The sequence below is a fragment of the Microcaecilia unicolor genome, chromosome 1, assembly GCF_901765095.1.
Source record: "Microcaecilia unicolor chromosome 1, aMicUni1.1, whole genome shotgun sequence".
Classification (NCBI taxonomy): Eukaryota; Metazoa; Chordata; class Amphibia; order Gymnophiona; family Siphonopidae; genus Microcaecilia; species Microcaecilia unicolor.
In genome coordinates this window covers 295,390,679-295,410,084 of record NC_044031.1, presented here as the reverse complement: position 1 = coordinate 295,410,084, position 19,406 = coordinate 295,390,679, and the positions used below count along the sequence as shown (strand labels likewise).

General features: G+C 41.5%; 1 protein-coding gene across 1 annotated transcript in view; it reads left to right on the top strand.

Annotated features, from left to right (window-relative positions):
• Positions 1-2,344: 2,344 nt before the first annotated feature.
• LOC115472878 (cadherin-12-like) overlaps positions 2,345-19,406 on the top strand; it is a 491,174-nt gene continuing 474,112 nt past the window's right edge. Inside the window, 1 exon segment of the mRNA XM_030207367.1 lies at positions 2,345-2,754. Within this exon segment, the coding sequence (XP_030063227.1) occupies positions 2,524-2,754 (231 nt within the window). The 5' untranslated portion in view covers positions 2,345-2,523.

Below are 19,406 nucleotides of genomic sequence, written 5' to 3'. Positions count from 1 at the left end.
TAAATTAGATAGGATAGGACGGGACTGGGAGGGAGGAGATTTAAGTGTGAAAGTTATAAGATGGTGATCAGAGGAGGGATGATCAGAGGCAAGGAAACTAGAAGGTGAAGAGTTGGAGGAGAAGATGAGATCAAGACAGTGACCATTTGATGAGTGGGGGAGGTGGAGCATAGTTGGAGATTAAAGGACGACTAATGCTATGTGTTGGTGCAGGAAGGGAGGGAGCTATAAAAAAGGTGGATGCTGTGGGTGGAGGGACGGAGAGGGCTGTAAAATAAAGTGGATGCTGTGGGTAGATGGAGGGGGCTGTAAATAAAAGGCTGATGCTATGGGTGGAGGGAAGGGAGGGGTGCTGTAAAAAAAAGATGGATGCTATGTGTGTGGGTGCAGGAAGGGGGGGCTGTAAAAACGGTGGATGTTGTGTGTGGGTGTAGGGAGGGGGTCTGTAAAAAAGGTAGATGCTATGGGTGCTGGGAAAAGTATGGATGGTATCTGTGCAGGGAAGGGGGTTGTAATATTGGCTAAATTTTGTGCACAGAATTTTGAGTTTTTTTGGTGCAGAATTCCAGCAAGAGTAATATTTGCTTACACCGTATGTTGTCTATTAAAATGGTTTATTGCGTATTGTGTCGAAAAACATTTAAAAAGTGGCATAAAGCAGCATTTGGAGGTTTTTCTTGCTAAAACGTTCAAATTGCTTTTTTCTAAACCCATTATCTAAACGTTTTCCTATGCTGTTCGTTTGCAGTGCGTTTAAATCACAAGGGGGCCTGTTGGGGGGGTGGGATTTGGGCGTTCCTAACACTTGGAAATTTTTTGTCATAGCAGAACAAAACAAAAACATCCAGGACAAAAACTAAAATGTTTTGAGCTAGATCTGTTTTAATAATGATTATGCCACAAAAAAGTGCCCTAAATGACCCAGTGACCACTGGAGGGATGAAGGATTGACCTCTCCCCTCTTACTCCCCCAGTGGTCACTGACCCCCATCCACCACTCAAAGATGTGAAAGAAACAGTACATACCAGCCACTATAACAGCTTCAGATGTTATGGCCAGTCCTATTAGAGAAGCAAGCAGGTCTCTGGAGCAGTCTAGTGGTCGGTGCAGTACACTGTGGAGAAGGGGATCCAAGCCCATAATCCACTCTAACTGTTAGACTTGTGGTGGAAAGTGTCAACCCACGAAAGACCTACTGTACCCACATATAAGGTGACACCTGCAGCCATAGGGGGTATTGTAGTGGTGTATAGTTGGATACAGTAAGTTTTTGGTGGGTTTTGGAAGACTCACCATACAATATAAATGGGTAAGGGTGAGATGTGTACCTATGACCTTTTATGTGAAGTCCACTGTCTTGTCCTCTGGGGTGCCTTACTGCTCTGCTGGGATATCTATGAGGCCAGTATCCTAGGAATGCTGGCACCTTCTACATCCCAGTGGCTTGATTTTGTTCATTTTTCACTTGGTTGTTTCTTTTTTCTCGAAAATGGACCAAAAAGGTAAACACGCAAAGCACAAAAACCCCTAGCGAGTGGCCATTTTTGGGGGAAAAAAAAAAGGTAGATAGACATTTTGCTGTTTCAAAGATTACTTTGTTCGACTCCTGGATTCTGGACATTTTGAGCAAAACAACCAAAATCGAACTTAGATGTCTTATCGAAAATGTCCCTCCATGACATACTTTGAATTATTTAAATATTTTTACTGCTGTAATTGTCTTATTACTTACATGACTTATTCTTGCTGTACACTGCCTTGAGTGAATTCCTTCAAAAAGGCAGTAAATAAATCCTAATTAAAATAAATAAAATAAATACATGGCAGCAAATCAGCTGAGCACTATTCTGTAAAGGAGCGTGTAAATGGCATAACATGTAAATGCAAAGGGACGGGGTTCACATGAGCAGAGAATGGGAGAGGCATGGGTGGGGTTGCCACTTATGCATTACCATTTACAGAATACAGTAAGTTACCCACATCTTTGTTGCAAATAGACACCTGCAGTTACGCCAGATCTATGGTCCATAAATGTAAGGCACACTGAAACTGAGTTACACTAATATTCTGTAGTGGAATCTGAATGTCCAGATGCCATTATAGAATGGGTTATCATTGCACGTCATTGGAGCACCTAAAAGGTAATGCTCACTTATAGAATTTCTTCCATAATGTCTAGCATTTTAACGAAGTGATGGATTCAACCAAAACATTTTAACAGTTGTGTTTGCTTGTATCCCTTTAATCTTCAAACAGATGCTGTTCTTGCCATTCTTATCCTTTACAGGAATTTAATATAATTAGATAATGCATGTAACTTTTCTATTGCAGGTCCCTATAGATGGAAATTATTGCAACACAACCTCTATTATCCAATGGAGTCATTACCTACATTAGCATTTCTACAATGAGATCAGGAAGCTAAGGTGGTAGAGGCCCCTGACACCTCAAACCTGGATCTAAAGGTTTGACGATAAGTGCTGGAGATTTTTGATCGCTTTGCGGAAGGGAACTCTTTGCCAATGCGTACAAGAAACTGCTTATCGCTGCTTCTCTGGGTCCTGTTTGACGGAGGTCTGCTAACACCACTGAAGTCTCAGCAGCCACCACAGATTTCAGCAGAAAGGCAAAGAGAAAATGTCTCCATGCCAGGGAGGAGATTACCCACCCAGCGAGTTAAACGGGGCTGGGTATGGAACCAGTTTTTTGTACTGGAAGAATACATGGGCTCTGAGCCCCAATATGTGGGAAAGGTAACTTCTCAGTTTTTTATTGCTGTTGTGAAATGTGACAAATGTGATGCATTTTAATGGTAACTGTTTAATATTTGAGCCACCTGAGCAGGGGACAGCAAACAACTGTTGTGTAACAAGTATTAGTAAAGCAAACAAAAATTCTAAACATTATTTTAAAAACTGAACTCAACATGACGGTTGTTGGCTTGCATCAGATTTATATTTACATACAGATTTTTGTAAAAAAACAGAAAACAAAATATAAAGGGGCAAAACACAAAAATATCTAAAAAAGATGTTTCTCTTTTATGGATTCACAGAGAAATCGAAAATAAGACAAATGGGGTGAATCTCTGTATTCTTGATCTTTCTCTGAATCAGTGAGTGACCAGTTAGGAATAGAAATGAATTCCAGGAATAGAAACAGTGTAGATTTAGACTTCATCAGTCCTCCGTCATTTTAGAACCATCAGCTACATTGAACATTGGGATCTGTTTTGCAGCCGCTGACAGCTAAGTGCCGAGATTTTGTCTTAGTACAGTATTTCACCTCCTCTGTGAATCCTACGTTTGTGCTATCACCTTGGTTACTGCCAGTTGTGGGTATTCTTAATATCGAAGAACACATTGCCAAGTTTATGGATTCGTATGAATTTAAATTGGAGCAGGACATTGCAAGGATAAGGTTTAACTTATTTAATACTACTGGACATTATTAGCAAAGACTCCTATGCTTAACACTCACAATTCAAATCAGGGTTAATATATTCTGGATTTTATAGTATTGTAACCTCCTCAGAAAAACCCTGTTGGGCTGCAGAAGGGGTGAGTGTTTTTTTTCTGGGAGGGGTTACTCAGTTGAGGAACATTGTCACACAATCAGAAGGGGCTGGGGTAATAAAATACTGTGCTGCTAGGGAATGGACCCATGGGTTACAGGGGGGGGGGGAGTGGTTGTATTAGATTACAGTAAGAGAGTGTTATGAGAAGAGATTATTGGCATAAATTATTAAATCAGGGGAGGAGTCTGGGTTATAGAAATGTTAGCTCGGACCTACACGGGGTCTTTGGTAACCTGAATCTCTGCTAAGACCCGAGGAACTGAAGGGGAGTATCCTCTGCTGGCAAAAGAAATGGGGAGCTGTAGTGGGAGCACAGTGTAGCATTTCTGCCCACTAGCAGAGGCAACTAGAAGTGGAGAATTGGCTCTCTGAGGAGAAGAGATGGAGAACTCAGAGAGTTGAGCAGAGAAGTGTCCTGCCAGGGGAAGGAGGTGTGGGTGAGGGGAATCACACTTCAAAGATTGGATGGATGAAGGCGGTCCGGTCCATGCATAAGCCTGGCCGCTGGATGTGAATGCATTACCAAAAGCCGTGAAAACAACTTATGATCACCTAAACTTTCCGGAAATTATTAAAAACTAACCTGTTCAAAAAGGCATACCCTACCGACCCAACAAAACCAAAACTCATAATGGACATATAATAACTCTTCCTCTCTACGATTCCCTAATGTGTCTGAACACACGAACCTTATTCTACCACAACATTACTGTGTTTGTTCATACCGGAATTGGCGAACACCTTTATGGTACTATGTAAGCCACATTGAGCCTGCAAATAGGTGGGGAAATGTGGGATGCAAATGTAACAAATAAATAAATAAATGAGTACTTATACAGAGACTCCCATTTCCACTTATTTGTATAGTGCTACTAGCTATTGTCACCACTAGGTGTCACCCTAGGGTGCAGGTCCCAGTCCTGATGACTGGTTAAGCAGAGTGAGCCTTGATGGAGTCTCACTCAGGTATGGCTGGTACTCAGGGCCGGTCTTAGGCAGAGGTGACCAAGGCGCAGCACCTCAACTCTGCCTCGCTCGTGCCTCCGCTCCGACCTCTGCCGCTGCTCGCCTTAGTCACCTGAGATGATCCCCATTCCCGCGGCTCGGCCACTCCGCTCCCGCCACCACCGGCACGGCATCCACCCCGGCTTGGGCCCGCTACTAACTGTAGTGAACTTGAACTGAATAATTTCTAGGGAGGGGAGGTTTCATGATAGCATTGTGCTTATTATTTCAATCAGTTTTTTTTGTACAAGTTTAGCTTCATTTGTCTTTATTTGAAATTTTGTAAATAAAAAAATGTTCTAAAAATGGAATAATCTTATCAATGGGGTGGAGCTAGGGTGGGGGCGGTGCTAGGGTAGGCAGGGCTAGGATGGGGCCCCACCAAATTGGTCTGCATAGGGCCCTGCACTTGCTAAGACCGGCCCTGCTGGTACTGAAAGGGAACTGCAGTCTACCTGCTGTTTCTACATCCTCCCAGAATTAGCCCAACCTAACCCTATGGGAATCCTTTTCCTACAATAACCTCTGTTACCAGCATTTCCTCAAAAGACATGTTTTATTATAGTTATAACAAACAGAAAATACAAACCTTTATCCTTGGCATTTTCTCAAAGGGCTTCTATAATACACAAAATGCCACCAGTAACAAAATAATACTTACCCTTTCTTTACAAACAGTAGGACATCAAACATATATCTTTCTGGTTCCACAGCACTAGTTGCTCTTAGGCACTCAATCCCTCTTCCAGGCTTAGCCTGCAGTGCTGTCTCTCTTATTTGCAATGCGCTGCAGGAGGAGGTTTCTCCCTTTCCCCTCTCCGCATGCATGTGTCACATTTAGACTCTTAAACCCTTTTCCCGGTTCAGCCTACCAGTGCTGCCTCCCTCAGGGGCCAATGCTAAAAAGCTAATGTCAGCATTAAAGGCAGTTAGTGCCATACTAGCATGCATGTTAATATGTGCAGAACTTTCTTTAAATTAGTCACCTTACTTTCTAATTCTTCTCTCTTACCTATCTATATGTTCCATCTTTGCTTCTACCCTTCACTGTCAATTAAAATGTTCTATTACGTATTGTGTTGACATTGTAAGTAGTATCCTATGCCATACTTTGTATTGTTATTTGAACATTTTTTACTTCTGTAATTGCCTAGTGCGTATGTTTGATGTATTCTTACTGTACACCGCCTTGAGTGAATTCCTTCAAAAAGGCAGTAAATAAATTCTAATAAATAAATAATGTTCAGAAGGCTGTAGTGGGACTATTAACATGCATACCAAAGATGGCCACAAATTGTATTTAAATGTGTTCAAATGGCTGTTAATGAGGTCAGTCAGTATTCCCTCCCAATGCTCATGCTGAAGCAAATAGCAAATGCTGGGCTTAATGCTGAAAACTTACCTCCACCTCGGGGGTGGCATTTAAGGTTTCCAGGAGAAGATTTCTTGTCAATTTATATTTAGCTGTTTTATCCTTTTTGTGTTTTCTTGTAAACCTATTATATATTATGTAAGCCGCATTGAGCCTGCTAATAAGTGGGAAAGCGCGGGGTATAAATGTTACAATACAATACAATTTGGCACATTAAAGTGTGAGTTTTGGCCTTTTTTTTGTAAGAAAAAGGATGCCCATGCAAGTTTTAAACGCCGATAGTGAGACGTAAACGTGTGCAAATCCAAGCAGAACCAAAAGTGAAAGCTCACATTGGTGCCTGTTTATATGCACTTAAATATGAGCCTTGAGGTGTAAATAATTTTTAAAAGACTCAAATATAAAAGCACAGAACAGTCCTGATGTGCCTGCACTTCCAGTTTCATCTGTACAAGAGCCCTGCTTATCGCAAAACCCTTACGCATGTGTGTCAAAACCCGTATGCACTCCCCCTACTTTTGGTTTCATAGTTCGATTTCACCATGCATAAAATTTAAATATAATTAGCTTTCAGCATTGGTCAGCTCTTTTCCTGTGTTGTTGTCGTGCTACAGGGTTTTGCACTGTGAGCTTTATTGTGAAGGTTTGAGCATAGGTGCGTACGTCTAGTAGCGCTATAGAAATCATAAGTAGTAGTAGTAGATCCCTTAGATTGCAAAGCACTACTCAAGAAAATTTCTCCCTTCTCTCTCTCTGTATGCGACATGTACTGCTTTAATTCTTAGCACTGCTGTAATCCTTCATCATGTGAATAAACCTAGCTGCATTTAATTCATGCCTAGGTTATACCTCTACCTAGTCTTGTTTACTGGGATCTCTGTTCCCCAAACTGAAGCTTTCCTTCCCTAGCCTAAGCCGCCTTCTGGGCACTCTTTCAAGGCTACAATAATCCTTTTAAACCTTTTCCAAATGTTTTCCTTTCCCAGCCTGTCTTTACCTTCTGGCTTACTCCTTGCTTCAGGGTCCTATTCAGTGCCCTAAGAGTCTCAGCATGTGTGTGTTCTTCCTGTGCTCGGTTTCTAGCTCCTTCAAGTATTGCCCACAGTGTGTGCTTCCAGTCATACCCTCTTGCTATTGCCAAAGAAGCTGAGTTATTTGCCTCGACTGATTAGAGACTAAAACCTGGGCTACCTGTCTAAAGAGGCTTTGCTCTCTGCCCCAGCTGGTTGCTAGATCCACTTTCTAGGCCTCGAGGCACAAAGCTTACCATGCTATGAACGTCTGATTTTGACCGGTTCAGTCCAATTTAGCGTATACGTTATTCAGCGAATAATGCACAAAGGGGTCCTGCATGGTTTTTACCGTTTGCAGTAGCAGCCAACAAGAATCTATGCAAATGTATTCCAGTGAGCTGATTAATATTAAAATGAGCATCCTGAGCAATGCACAGAAAGGAGAGCGTCCCTTTAACAAGCAAAGTTTTATGGCATGTCAGGAGCTGTCGCAGCATGATGGTGTCTTCTTGGCTGAGCAGTCTTCGGTCATATTATTTGCACGTGTGTGTGTCCTGCATGTAATAGAACTATGAAGAAGTTGTCTGGAGCCAAAAAGCACATTGTGGAGGTGTACCAACAGCACCTGTAGTTTTGAAAAAAAAAAAAAGCTACACGGCTTTCATACACGTGCATATAAACAATACCCCCCCCCCCCCCCCCGGGGCAGGAAAGTTAGTGTGGAACCCCACAAAAAGACACTTTTACACTCTGGGGGGTTTATATGTGTACATAAAAGTAGTGTGTAGCACTGGAATGCTGTGAAAGTGCGTCCATAGCACATTCTGTTCAGGGTATGTGCATAGCATTGACGCTTACTGAGTAACTGTCCTACGCATGCGCTGGCGTCTTTTCTACCGAGCTGCTTGTTGTAATTGCGAGTAGCTCATTTGCATGAGATTTCCTTTCTGCATCACTCGTTATTTCACCATTTAACATTTACCGGGGATCTGAAAGCAATGGGTTTTTCAGGGGGGCTTTTGTATTATGTCCAGCTGTACCCCCTCCCCCATGCATTCTGCTTTGCTTGAAGATAACACAGGGCAAAGTACCATCATATATGATTTCCCTTGTATGATTTTATAATATCTGCAATTTGTTGTCTTTTGATTACTCAAGTCCACGAGGTATCACCTCTTAAGAAATTTTTCTCAGATTTATTTGCATTTCAGGTTGCCAAATTTTGGGAATTTTTACCGCCTAATTTTACTTCACTGTGGCATGTTAAGAAAGAGCCTAAATACTTTACTGTTTAATAGATATGTGATTAATAAATAATCACATATAATTAGAATATTCTTTTTTTAATGAGCTAACCTATAACTGTTTCTCCTAAATTTGTGACATCCTGGGCAAATTGTGCTTTAGTATCTTGCTGTAACCTACTGTGAACTATTTAAGACAGCGCTGCGTACGTCTAGTAGCGCTGTAGAAATGATTAGTAGTATTAGTGGGCTATAGGTGGCCTAACTGTAGCTGATTACAGGGAGTTGTTTGGATGTAGTCTGAGCAGTATGCAGGTGAAAGTATAATACGCATTAGAAATCTGTATTAGTACAAGTTTTTAGTGCAAAAGATGTTTACAACACCTGTGAAAAGGTGTTTTAAATGTTTGCATTAATAGCGGCATTAATGCACATTTTTGCAGTAACACAATCTACTTTAAATTTAAATGAGCTGGCTAGTACATTTACTGTCTATGTATGTTTTACGAATTTGCTCTTTACTATGGTGGTTGCAGGAAGCTTGAAATTGCAGGGGGGAATAGTTTTGTTGGGTAGTTTGTTTGAATTACATTGTTTCCAAGCGTTGGGATCAGCATGTTGGCAACCTTATTACCGTCTTCGCTTTGATGAAACAGAATGCATCCCAAGGTTCATCTCTTGGTGACGTTGGAGTGCTGTTTCTTTGTAGACTGAAAGCAGAAGTGTTCATCAGAAATCATAGCTGATGCTCTGTTAACACCCCCTCAGAGTTCTTTATTATATTGTCAGGGGCTTATTGCTGTCCTAATTTACGCTGGCATCCCAAGGAAATCACGACATAAAAGACAGTTAGTACAGACAAGAACAGATTCAACAAGGAAAGTTTCTCCACAACAACAACATAAAATCCCCATGTGCTTGGCTTCTCTATCACTCACAGATGTCTATGACTCCTGAAAGAACTGAACAGCAGTTCACATAATATGCATGCCAGAAGTCACATGAGCCGATGCTCAGAACTTTGGTGCTATAGCAAACAGCACAGGAACAGCGTAGAGGAATACTACTACTACTAATCATTTCTATAGCTCCGCTAGATGTCCGCTGCACTGTACACTTTTATATGCAGGTACTTTTTCTGTCCCTAGAGGGCTCACAATCTATGGTTTTTTTGTTTGTTTGCTTTTTTGTATCTGGGGCAATGGAGGACTTAACCTTCATTGCCCCAGGTACAAAACAAAACATAGATTGTGAGCCCTCTAGGGACAGAAAAAGTACCTTCATATAAAAGTGTACAGAGCTTCACTTGCCCAGAGTTACAAGGAGCTGCGGTGAGAATCAAACCCAGTTTCCCAGATTCTCAAGCCACTGCACTAACCACTAGGCTACTCCTCTACAAACAATATATACAGGTACTTATTTGTACCTGGGGCAGTGGAGGGTTATGTGAGTTACCCAGAATCACAAGGAGCTGCTGTGGGAATTGAAGCCAGTTCCCCAGGAACAAAGGCCGCTGCACTAACCACTAGGCTACTTCTCCATATTAATTGCATGCAAATAATATGCACACTGTGAGACCAAACATAAGGGGGTGGAATGTGCCTGGGGCATGCACACAAGAGTTTTGCAGTAAGCATGGATCTTGTGCATATGAGGCAGGCAACCCCTGAAGTGAAGCATATATGGCGCCTTTCAAATTAGTTTTTTTCATTGAAGGCTTATATTTAAATACAGAAAACAGGCGCCAAATGTGTGCCTTCATTTTTAGCTTTGCTCGGACTCGCACATATGTTTCTCACTCCCTGTTTTTAGAGGCTTCCAAGGGCTTCCTTTGACTTCCAAATCAAATCAAACTGGCAGATTTTAAGGAGAAAATCTTGGGAAATCCTTTCTTCAAATACCCTAACACCAGCTTCAAGCTGGTGTTAGGTTTCCAGCGGTAAGGGCGGGTTTGTTTTGTGTTCTGTTATCTGAGTCTTGGGGAAGGAATAGGAAATGACCTCATTAACATCTTTGACTACATTTAAATAGTATTTCAGCTAATCTTTGGCACATACATTGTTTCCCACCGCACTAGAGTTCTCTGAACATTCTGCGCAGGTGAAACTGGCACTAGTCCAATGTTAATCAGCTCCAGCACCGATGTTAGGTTCTGATCATCAGTAATAGATTCACTGTGTCATCAGGTTATCTCAATCTTGGTTTGCTGCCAACCTGTTGTGGTAGCTTCAGTGCCCTTATTTCCAGGATATGATATGATATATATATTAATGGAAATCTTACACTATGACATAAACATGTTGCCTGCCTAATGGATCTGCACACATTGTTGGGGCAGTGGTGCAGGTGGTAGCCTAGTAGTTAGAACTGTTGACTTGACATTCTGGGGTGGCAGGTTCAAAGCCCACTAGTGCTTTGAACTATTCACTTCACCCTCCTTATTACAGGGAAACAGTGCTTTATTGTGCTGGGCTCACACCTAACTGATGTAATCAGGAATTTTTACAATGCACTGTACCCTACTTTCATTTTGTACTTAACTCCCTAGGGAAGGAGGTTTGCTCATTGTGGGGCCCTTTTACTAAAGGGCTGGCGTGCAGCACGCCAATCTGAAACTTCCGCAGGAGCCCGGTGGTAGTTCCCACCCCTAGCATGTGCTATTTCAACACTACAAAAATAATATTTATGTAGTGTTGGTGCTTATCTGGTGGTAATCGCTGCCTGGTTACTGCTGGCTTAGAGTGGGAGCCCTTACCACCACCTCAATGGGTGGCGGTAAGTGCTCCCCCCAAAATGGCCACATGGCAAGTGGTTCACTACCACACAGCCATTTCTTTTCCAGAAAACAAGACAGCCTTTTACCCACTTCAGTAAAAGAGAGGGTCTCAGTGAGCATCAAAAACATGTGCTGAAGCCACCGTAGGCCCCCTTTTACCGCACCTTAGTGAAAGGACCCCTGTATGAGGCAGTGAGCCTCTGCCATACCCTCCTGTAGCTATTATAGCTTCTCCGGTGGCCAGGGATCATAAATATGTCCTCTCCTTGGTCATCATGAGCCTGGCAAGCAGGATTGTGTCCTCCTTTGATACGTTTGGCTTCCTTCTGCCCAATGCCATTTTTTCTCGCTGTCCCTGTGGCATTGGCACCAAAAAAGGGCATCAAAACTTGTGCATGGATTGATCCATCTCCTTTCACTGAATCCACGCATAATTTTCCGCACTGAGTACTATTCTATAATAGACGTGCAACTTGACCCGCACAGCGCTATTCTATAACTCAACTCGCCCTATATAGAATATCATTTGCCTAATTTCTTTTGGCGCTGAATTTTGAGCTTGATATATAGAAGTTCCTCCTTAAAGACTATACTAGTTGTTCCCAAACCTGGTCCTGGAGGCACCCCAGCCTGTCAGGTTTTCAGGCTATCCACAATGAATATTCATGAGAGAAATTTGCATGCACTGACTCCACTACATGCAAATTTCTCTCATGAATATTCATTGTGGATAGCCTGAAAACCTGACTAGCTGGGGTGCCTCCAGGACCAGGTTTGGAAACCACTGGACTATATATACAGGTCATTTTCAATTGTTATGATAATTTGTTAGATTCACTGTCAACCTTTTTTCCAGACAGCACACTAGAATGTCATTTACTTGTCACAAGCAGCACTATCAGACCGAAAGCATGCTTGTACTTCTAGTTTAACTCTAATTGATGCCACTAGTAGAGACGAGGATAAATCGATGGCTGTCACTCTGTTTAAAATGAGATTCAGATATAATCCTAACAGAATCTGGCAGGCATTTATACAGGTTAACGGCTGTCATAAATGGGGGAATAAAGCTAAGGCACAGACTATTTTGGATTTTGAGAAACTCCTTCTTGTGCTTGATTTGCCCTAATTCAAAGGAAACATGTATGAAAGAGATGTTTACTGAATTTCTTGAATAGTGGGATGGCAGGAAATCTGGACCGTACCGCCTGAAGAATAGAGAAACAGACAGAGGCAGGAGCTATAAACAATAGATGGAACACAGGGATCCAGTTTATAGGAAGTTTGGAGAGGGAGGGAGTAGACAAGAGGGACGCAGAAAGTGCAAAGGAGATGCAGTTAGAGAGGAAGAGGAGGGTATGCAAAGTAGAGGAAAAGGGAAAGAGGAAGTGGGAAAAGTGCAGGAGGGAAGAGGAGAGAAATAGGAAAAGTGGAGGTAGAAATGGGACAGAACATGGGGTGAAGAGGGGTGTGGTGTGGAAGGAAGGATACATTTAAGGTAGACTTACTTCACGTTTCTCAGTGGTAGGTTGATTAGATCTCTCATATGGTCTGGGGTAATTCTGAATATGATTTGGTGGACCAGCATGCATATTTTGAATGAGAATTATTTTAGGGTGTGGAAATACAATCGTTAGATACTAACAAATCAAGAAAACTTTCCACTGGGTGAAAACGTTTGAAATGTTCAACAATACTCCTGTTTTGTACGTGAAGAAGGATAAAAAGGCCTCACAGAGCTCCTAGATTATCTTCATCTATCAGAGCTTAAACGGATTTATTAATGAGTCCTCTGTTCATCATTGGCCAAAAACCTTCTGTATTATACTGTATTATGCTGTAATCTAATGCATTAATACATAAATGAATATGCATTAATACATCAATGAATATCAATGGCAATCTTGCTTAATAGCACAATATATCTCTACAATGAGACAGTAGTATAATGAATGTATAGTTTGAAAGAGCACTTATCTTTCAGACTGCCGGCACTAGGGATTTCCTCTATACTTCGTTCCCTCGCCCCAAGCGAAGTATAGAGGAAATCCCTAGTGCCGGCAGTCTGAAAGATAAGTGTTCTGTCAAACTATACATTCACTATACTACCGTTTCATTGTACAGATATATTGTGCTATTAAGCAAGATTGCCATTGATATTCATCGATGTATTAATGCATTAGATTATAGCATAATACAGTACAATACATTAAGCCCTTTCCTCAGGTCCATTATTTTGTATTTGAAGTAACTGACTAGTTCATTAGCTGACAGCGGGTAATCGCAACTGGTGGTCATCGCATTAATGTCTATCAAATTGTTTACCATTGCATTAGTGTTTTGTTTTTGTTTTTAGAGTTGTTGTGGTCTGTTACAATTTTTTCCACAGTAAAATTTGAATTTGGTATGTTGTAGTTTTGATTTGTGTTCTTAAAGTGCTGATTTCCATTCCTCTCTATTTGCATCTGATTTGTTCTTTCTCCACTGATGTTTCTGTCTTTGGCAAGCCCTTTTTATATTTCCTAGAATGTTGCTGAACCATGGGACCACTTTTTACCTAGTTAGCCTTAACGTTTTCAGCGGAGCTATTTGGTCGAGTATGTCTCGGGTTCTGTGGTCCATTCAGAAAGGAACTGAGTGGTTTCAATGTTTGGAGACCATTGCTCATTGTGCATATGGCTCCAAAATAACATCCATTTACCCTCCCTCTTGTGAGAAAATGTGTTGTTTGCGGTTCTTTTATGTGAGTCTCAATCCAATTTATGGTTGTAATGATCTGACCACGGCACTACCTCCCATGTTATTCCTTCTATTGCAAAATTTTGGTTCTCAGAGATTCTCTGTGCAATAGTGTTGAAGGTGTGACTTGTTGCATATGTGGGTGTTGCATTTGGGATTGCGAAATTCCAATGTTTGAGGAAGTCATTAAATGCTTTTATGTTCTTGTCTCCCGGGTTCTGAATGTGTAGGTTTATATCACTGTCACGAAATGCCTAACCAGCAACATGGCCACTTAGAGGGTCTATCCCTAGCACAGCTCAGGTCTGCCTGCACCTGCTGCTTGTGCTCTACATTAGCACCCTCCTCCCACCGACTGGGTCATAACCGCCTCTGAGTGAGTCTCCCGCTCTCCTATTATCCCCAGTGATTTCTAGGTTGCTGGAGTCACACTCCCAGTGGTCTACAGTTTCCAGAAGGCACTCACATACCCAACACACAAACCACCAGGATTTTTTTTTAATCAGTCCAGACAAACAGGGCAAACAAACAATTATGTTTATTCTCAGAATTTGGAATAGTGGACAAAATAATTGTGCAAATAGTAAATAGTAACAAGTAACAGAAAAATGAATCAATTAGAAAACTAAACATTTGCATGCTTCCTAGAAAGTACCTGGGGATATCAGGGCATATATCTGTTCACAGAGCTTCAGCAACGATCTCTCTCTCTCTCTCCCCCTCCCTCTCCTCCCAGGCTGAAACTGAAGAAACAGCCAGCATCTGCTGGGTAATTTCAAAACTCCAGGCCAATCATAGACCAGAACAGTCAAGTTTCAAATAAAAACTGGTTACATCACTGCAACACACTTTTAACAGTTTTAAGCATAAACATGCACCATCTGCTGGCCAAACAGGAGAAATACACTTCAGACACATTTAAGACAGGAAAATATCCAATACATTTTACAGGCTTAAAAAAACACACTGTTTCTTCACAATCACCTACTAGAATTATGTCAGAATGGTTAATGCACACATTTGAGACAAAGTCTGTGAAGTCTGTTTGAGACTCTATTTGCTGGGGGGGATGATAGCATAGAATACAGCATAAGTGGCCGTGGAGAGAGGAGTCTTGAATTGTACAAACAAATATTTATAAGTGGGGGAATTACATTCTGATATGATTTTAATCTTGAGAAAGGACTTGTAGATCATTGCAATGCCTCCTCCCCTCTTATTGCCTCTTACCAGGTGGGCAATTTTGGTGAACAGATTTCATTTAAAATTAGGACATTTTTATGGCAAACCCAGGTTTCAATTAATCCAACAGGCAGAAATACCTACTCCAAAACATTTAACAGATGGTTTCCTGGTTACTGCCATGAAGGTACTTATTAGATCAGAGCAGAGCTGAACCCCAGGGATGAAATGCTTTGGAGTCAGGAGTTGTGCTTAGTAGTCAAAGGCCAAGATCTGGGACTTCCAGGTAGTAAGAAATGAAAGAACTGGAATCAAAGTTTGCACACATGTAGATAGACACAGAGACCTGGATCCTCTAGGTATTAATGACCTGAATTTAAACTGGAGTTGTTACAGGGTTGCACAACTTAGAGTCAACAGGTGGATCAATGCAGGAAGTAAGATTGAAAGTAAACTGGAACTGCAAACTTGGAACTGGAGTTAACATGCATAGAATAGAGAGGCCCATAATATTTTTCCCAACACAACATCAGCTGCTTGAAAGCTTTAGGACGGGTCTGGGTATCGGTTTGTTTGGCTCCTTCAATTGAAAAAATTGAAATTGGTGTAGGACTGATAGTGAAATGGAACTTGGACCTTGAAACAGAGAAACTTGGCAATAAGGATTACTTATGCAGGCATTTTGGTAGCTAGAAGGGAAGTTTGGTCTTCACGTTCCCGTAAACAATCCCCTGCTTCTTTGCAACTCCTTTCAAGTGACCCACAGCTAGTTCCTCATAGGGGTGTGGTCTTGGGGGTCTATCTGGTAATGTTAATTTGTTAGGATCCCAAACTATGCTCTGGAACTGACCCTGGTTTAAGCTGTCATTATGACTTTCATGTAAATAGTGAATAAGCCCATCACAAATGTCAGGTAAGAACAGCAGTGGAATGGAGTATGTGTCTGCGTAGTAAACTGTATGAGTTCTTGTATTCTGATTCAAAATGAATGGGATGCAATGTCAATCAGAGCAGCTCTCAAATCAGCAAAAGCAGTGTGCAAACATAACTTCATGCACTAGTGTTCACAAAAATGATAACCCACCTCAGTAAGATGCATGTATTATTATTATTTCTAATGTGAAAGCTTATGTGATATTTTGTTGCAGGGATTATTTGAAACCTTCAGCAAAACCTTGAGTCAGATTGCTGCTAACTGTTACAAAGGCACATGCCTTAGTGCATAACTTCCAAGGTTTCCATTAAACAGTGATGCTACTAAAGCTGTACTAGAGCAAAACTTCACGGCATTACTTCTGGAATTGAAATTTACAATAGAGCCATCAGTGATAGTCTGAGATTAAACTGCATCTGCACAGTAATATTGACCTGAATTAAGTTATAGTTGATGTTAAGTGGAAATAAAAACAAACAAACAAATCTGTCTAATTAAAACTGAGAAAGTTCATTAATGGATTTTTACTAAATGCAATTATTGCAAGCTGTATTAAAATCAATCTTCTCTACAACGAGGCGATTAAATTAGCATTAAAGCATGTTAGGAGGGTGTAGAGAGCACTTTAAGCTGTCTGGTTTAAGAAATGTATGCATGCATGCAACATTAAACCTAAGCACATTGACCTACATATCACTCGTGTGCCCCTAGACAAAGTTTGTTCAAATTTGGGCATCCAAATTTGTGGATGATCCTGGGATGTGTGCACAACCTAATTGCTTAGTGAGCATCTTTTCAATTGAAGGGGCCGAGCAAACCGATATCCAGACCCGTCCCAAAGCTTTCAAGCAGCTGATGCTGTGTTGGGAAAATATTATGGCCTACACCAGTGATGGGCAACCTTTTGAGCTTGGTGTGTCAAAATTCGCCAAAAAAACGAGCATAACTCGGGTGGTGTGTCACTTCGAGAAAAAAACCATAATTTCGTGATATTTATAGTTTAAATAACAAAAATGTATAATTGTAATATATAACTGTATTTAATAAACCAAAACCTAATTATTTAACTTACCTGCTTAGTGACTTCTTTGTTCATCTGTCAGTCGGTTTCTTTTGTTGGTCTTGATATTATTTAACTTGTGTGGGGTGCCGTGAACTAAAATAAGTGAGGGGGAGGGGGAATTCTTTAACTAATCTGCCTATTAGTGACTTTTTTGTTGCTCAATTTCATTGGCTAAATCTTCAATTGAAGGTTGGTATTTTGTACACTTCAAGCCCAAGAAAGCGCTACTAACTTCATCTTTCAATCTGTTTCTTTTGTTGGTTTTCATATTATTTAACGCTGAGAATAAGGTTTCACAAAAGTACGTAGAGGAAAAAATTGTGAGTAAAGCCATTGCTATATTTTTCAGAGTGCTAAAAGTGTCTGGTAATCGGATCCAGGCACTCCAAATTTCCTGGTAACTCAGATATTCTCTTAATAATTGCATCTTTATTTTGCATATCGTGAAATAGAACTGGTGCACATCTTAGGAGAGTTTCTTTAATAAATCCTCCCTCACTGAGTGCTTTTCCATGCTGAGCTATGGAGTGAGCAATGCTCAAACTTGCAGATGTTAAATTTGTAGAACCTTTTACAAATGTAAGGATGGAATTAGATTGGCTCTTATAAAAGTGTAGCTGCCTGGAAATGTATTCCTTCCTTTCATCCTCACTTTTTTTCAAGAGCTGGGAATGATTAGTTTCAAAATGTCTATTTATATTCCACATTCTGCTTACTACCGTTTCAGTACATAGAACGCAAAATGATCTGCCATTTTTTTCTATAATGCCATACATCTCGGTCCATGTCTCTTGAAAGGGTCGGCTACTGCTACTACCACTTCCTTTACTTAACCTTGGTTTTTTATTTTTTGGGTTCTCCATCAGGGGGGCAGTGACAGAAGATAGAATTATAGATAGCCTGTTAGCCCTGCAGGCAATTAGGGGTTAACTAGCCTAACTGACCACCTTATGTAAATTAAGATGGCTGCCGCTATTTCTAATGGCGGGAAACGGCACCCATAGCACATGCCCTCGCCTCTCCCAGCCTCCCCCTCACCTATCTCAGTAATGATGGTCAATTAGAAATCCACGACACCCCAGAACAGTAGATTGGATGATGATTGCTGTGGTTATGTGGTTGCTGGTAATGGCGATCACAGGGCCCTCAGAGATGCGTCCCCCACGGCATTCCGCTGCTCTCTGCTCCGCCAGCCGGAAGTGAGGTCAAACGGCCGTGCAGGAGCCGGGGCAGAGGGAGCAGCAGGAAGGGAATGAGCGGAGGACTCGGAGGGAGCCAATAGGAGCGCACACGGGTAAACATGCACCGGAGGGGGGGGTGATTTCACCAGGGAGGGAGGTCGCGCTGCACCTGGGGGGGGGGGGCGCATCGGCAATCCGCCTGGGTGTCAGCAAGGAACGCCGCTGCTTCTCTGTATGCGGCCACATGCGGCCGCGTGTCATCGAAAATGGCTACGCGTGTCAGTACTGACACGCGTGTCATAGGTTCGCCATCAGGGGCCTACACTATTCCACTGCATGTTAACTCCAGTTCCAAGTTTGCAGTTCCAGTTTACTTTCAGTCTTACTTCCTGCATCGATCCACCTGCCGACTGCACTTCAAGATGTGCAACCCTGCAATAACTCCAGTTCAGGTCTTTACTACCTAGAGAATCCAGGACTCTGTCTGTCTCCATTGATGCAAATTAAAATAAATGATTGGACACTAACAATCAATTATTGATAATTGGCACCTATTAGGGGCACAACAATTATGGGTTGCATACATATCTGAGTGTGAGCTGTTCTATAATCCTGGGTGCCCGAATACCATAGTGTGTTAACTTAAGAACATAAGAATAGCCATACTGGGTCAGACCAGTGGTCCATCTAGCCCAGTATCCTGCTTCCAGCAATGACCAATTCAGGTCACAAGTACCTGGCAGAAACTGTTCCATGCTACCAATCCCGGGGCAAGCAGTGGCTTCTTCCTTGTCCATCTCAATAACAGACTACAGGCTTTTCCTTCAGGAAATTGTCCAAACCTTTTTTTAAACCCAGATACTCTAACTGCTATTACCACATCCTCCGACAACGAGTTAGAGAGCTTAACTATTCTTTAAGTGAAAAAATATTTCCTCCTATTTGTTTTAAAAGTATTTGCATGCAATTTCATTGAATGTCCCCTAGTCTTTGTGCTTTTTGAATGAGTGAAAAATCGATTCATCTCCACACCACACCACTCAGGATTTTGTAGACTTCAATCATATTCCCCCTCAGCCTTCTCTTTTCCAAGCTGAAGAGCCCTGACCTCTTTAGCTTTTCCTCATATGGGAGCAGCTCCATTCTCTCTGTCATTTTGGTCACTCTTGTTTGAACCTTTTCTAATTCTGCTATATCATTGTTGAAATACGGTGACCATAATTGAATGCACTACTCAAGGTGAGATCACACCATGGAGCAATATGGAGGCATTATAATATTTTTTGTTTTACTTTGCATCCCTCTCCTAATAATTACTT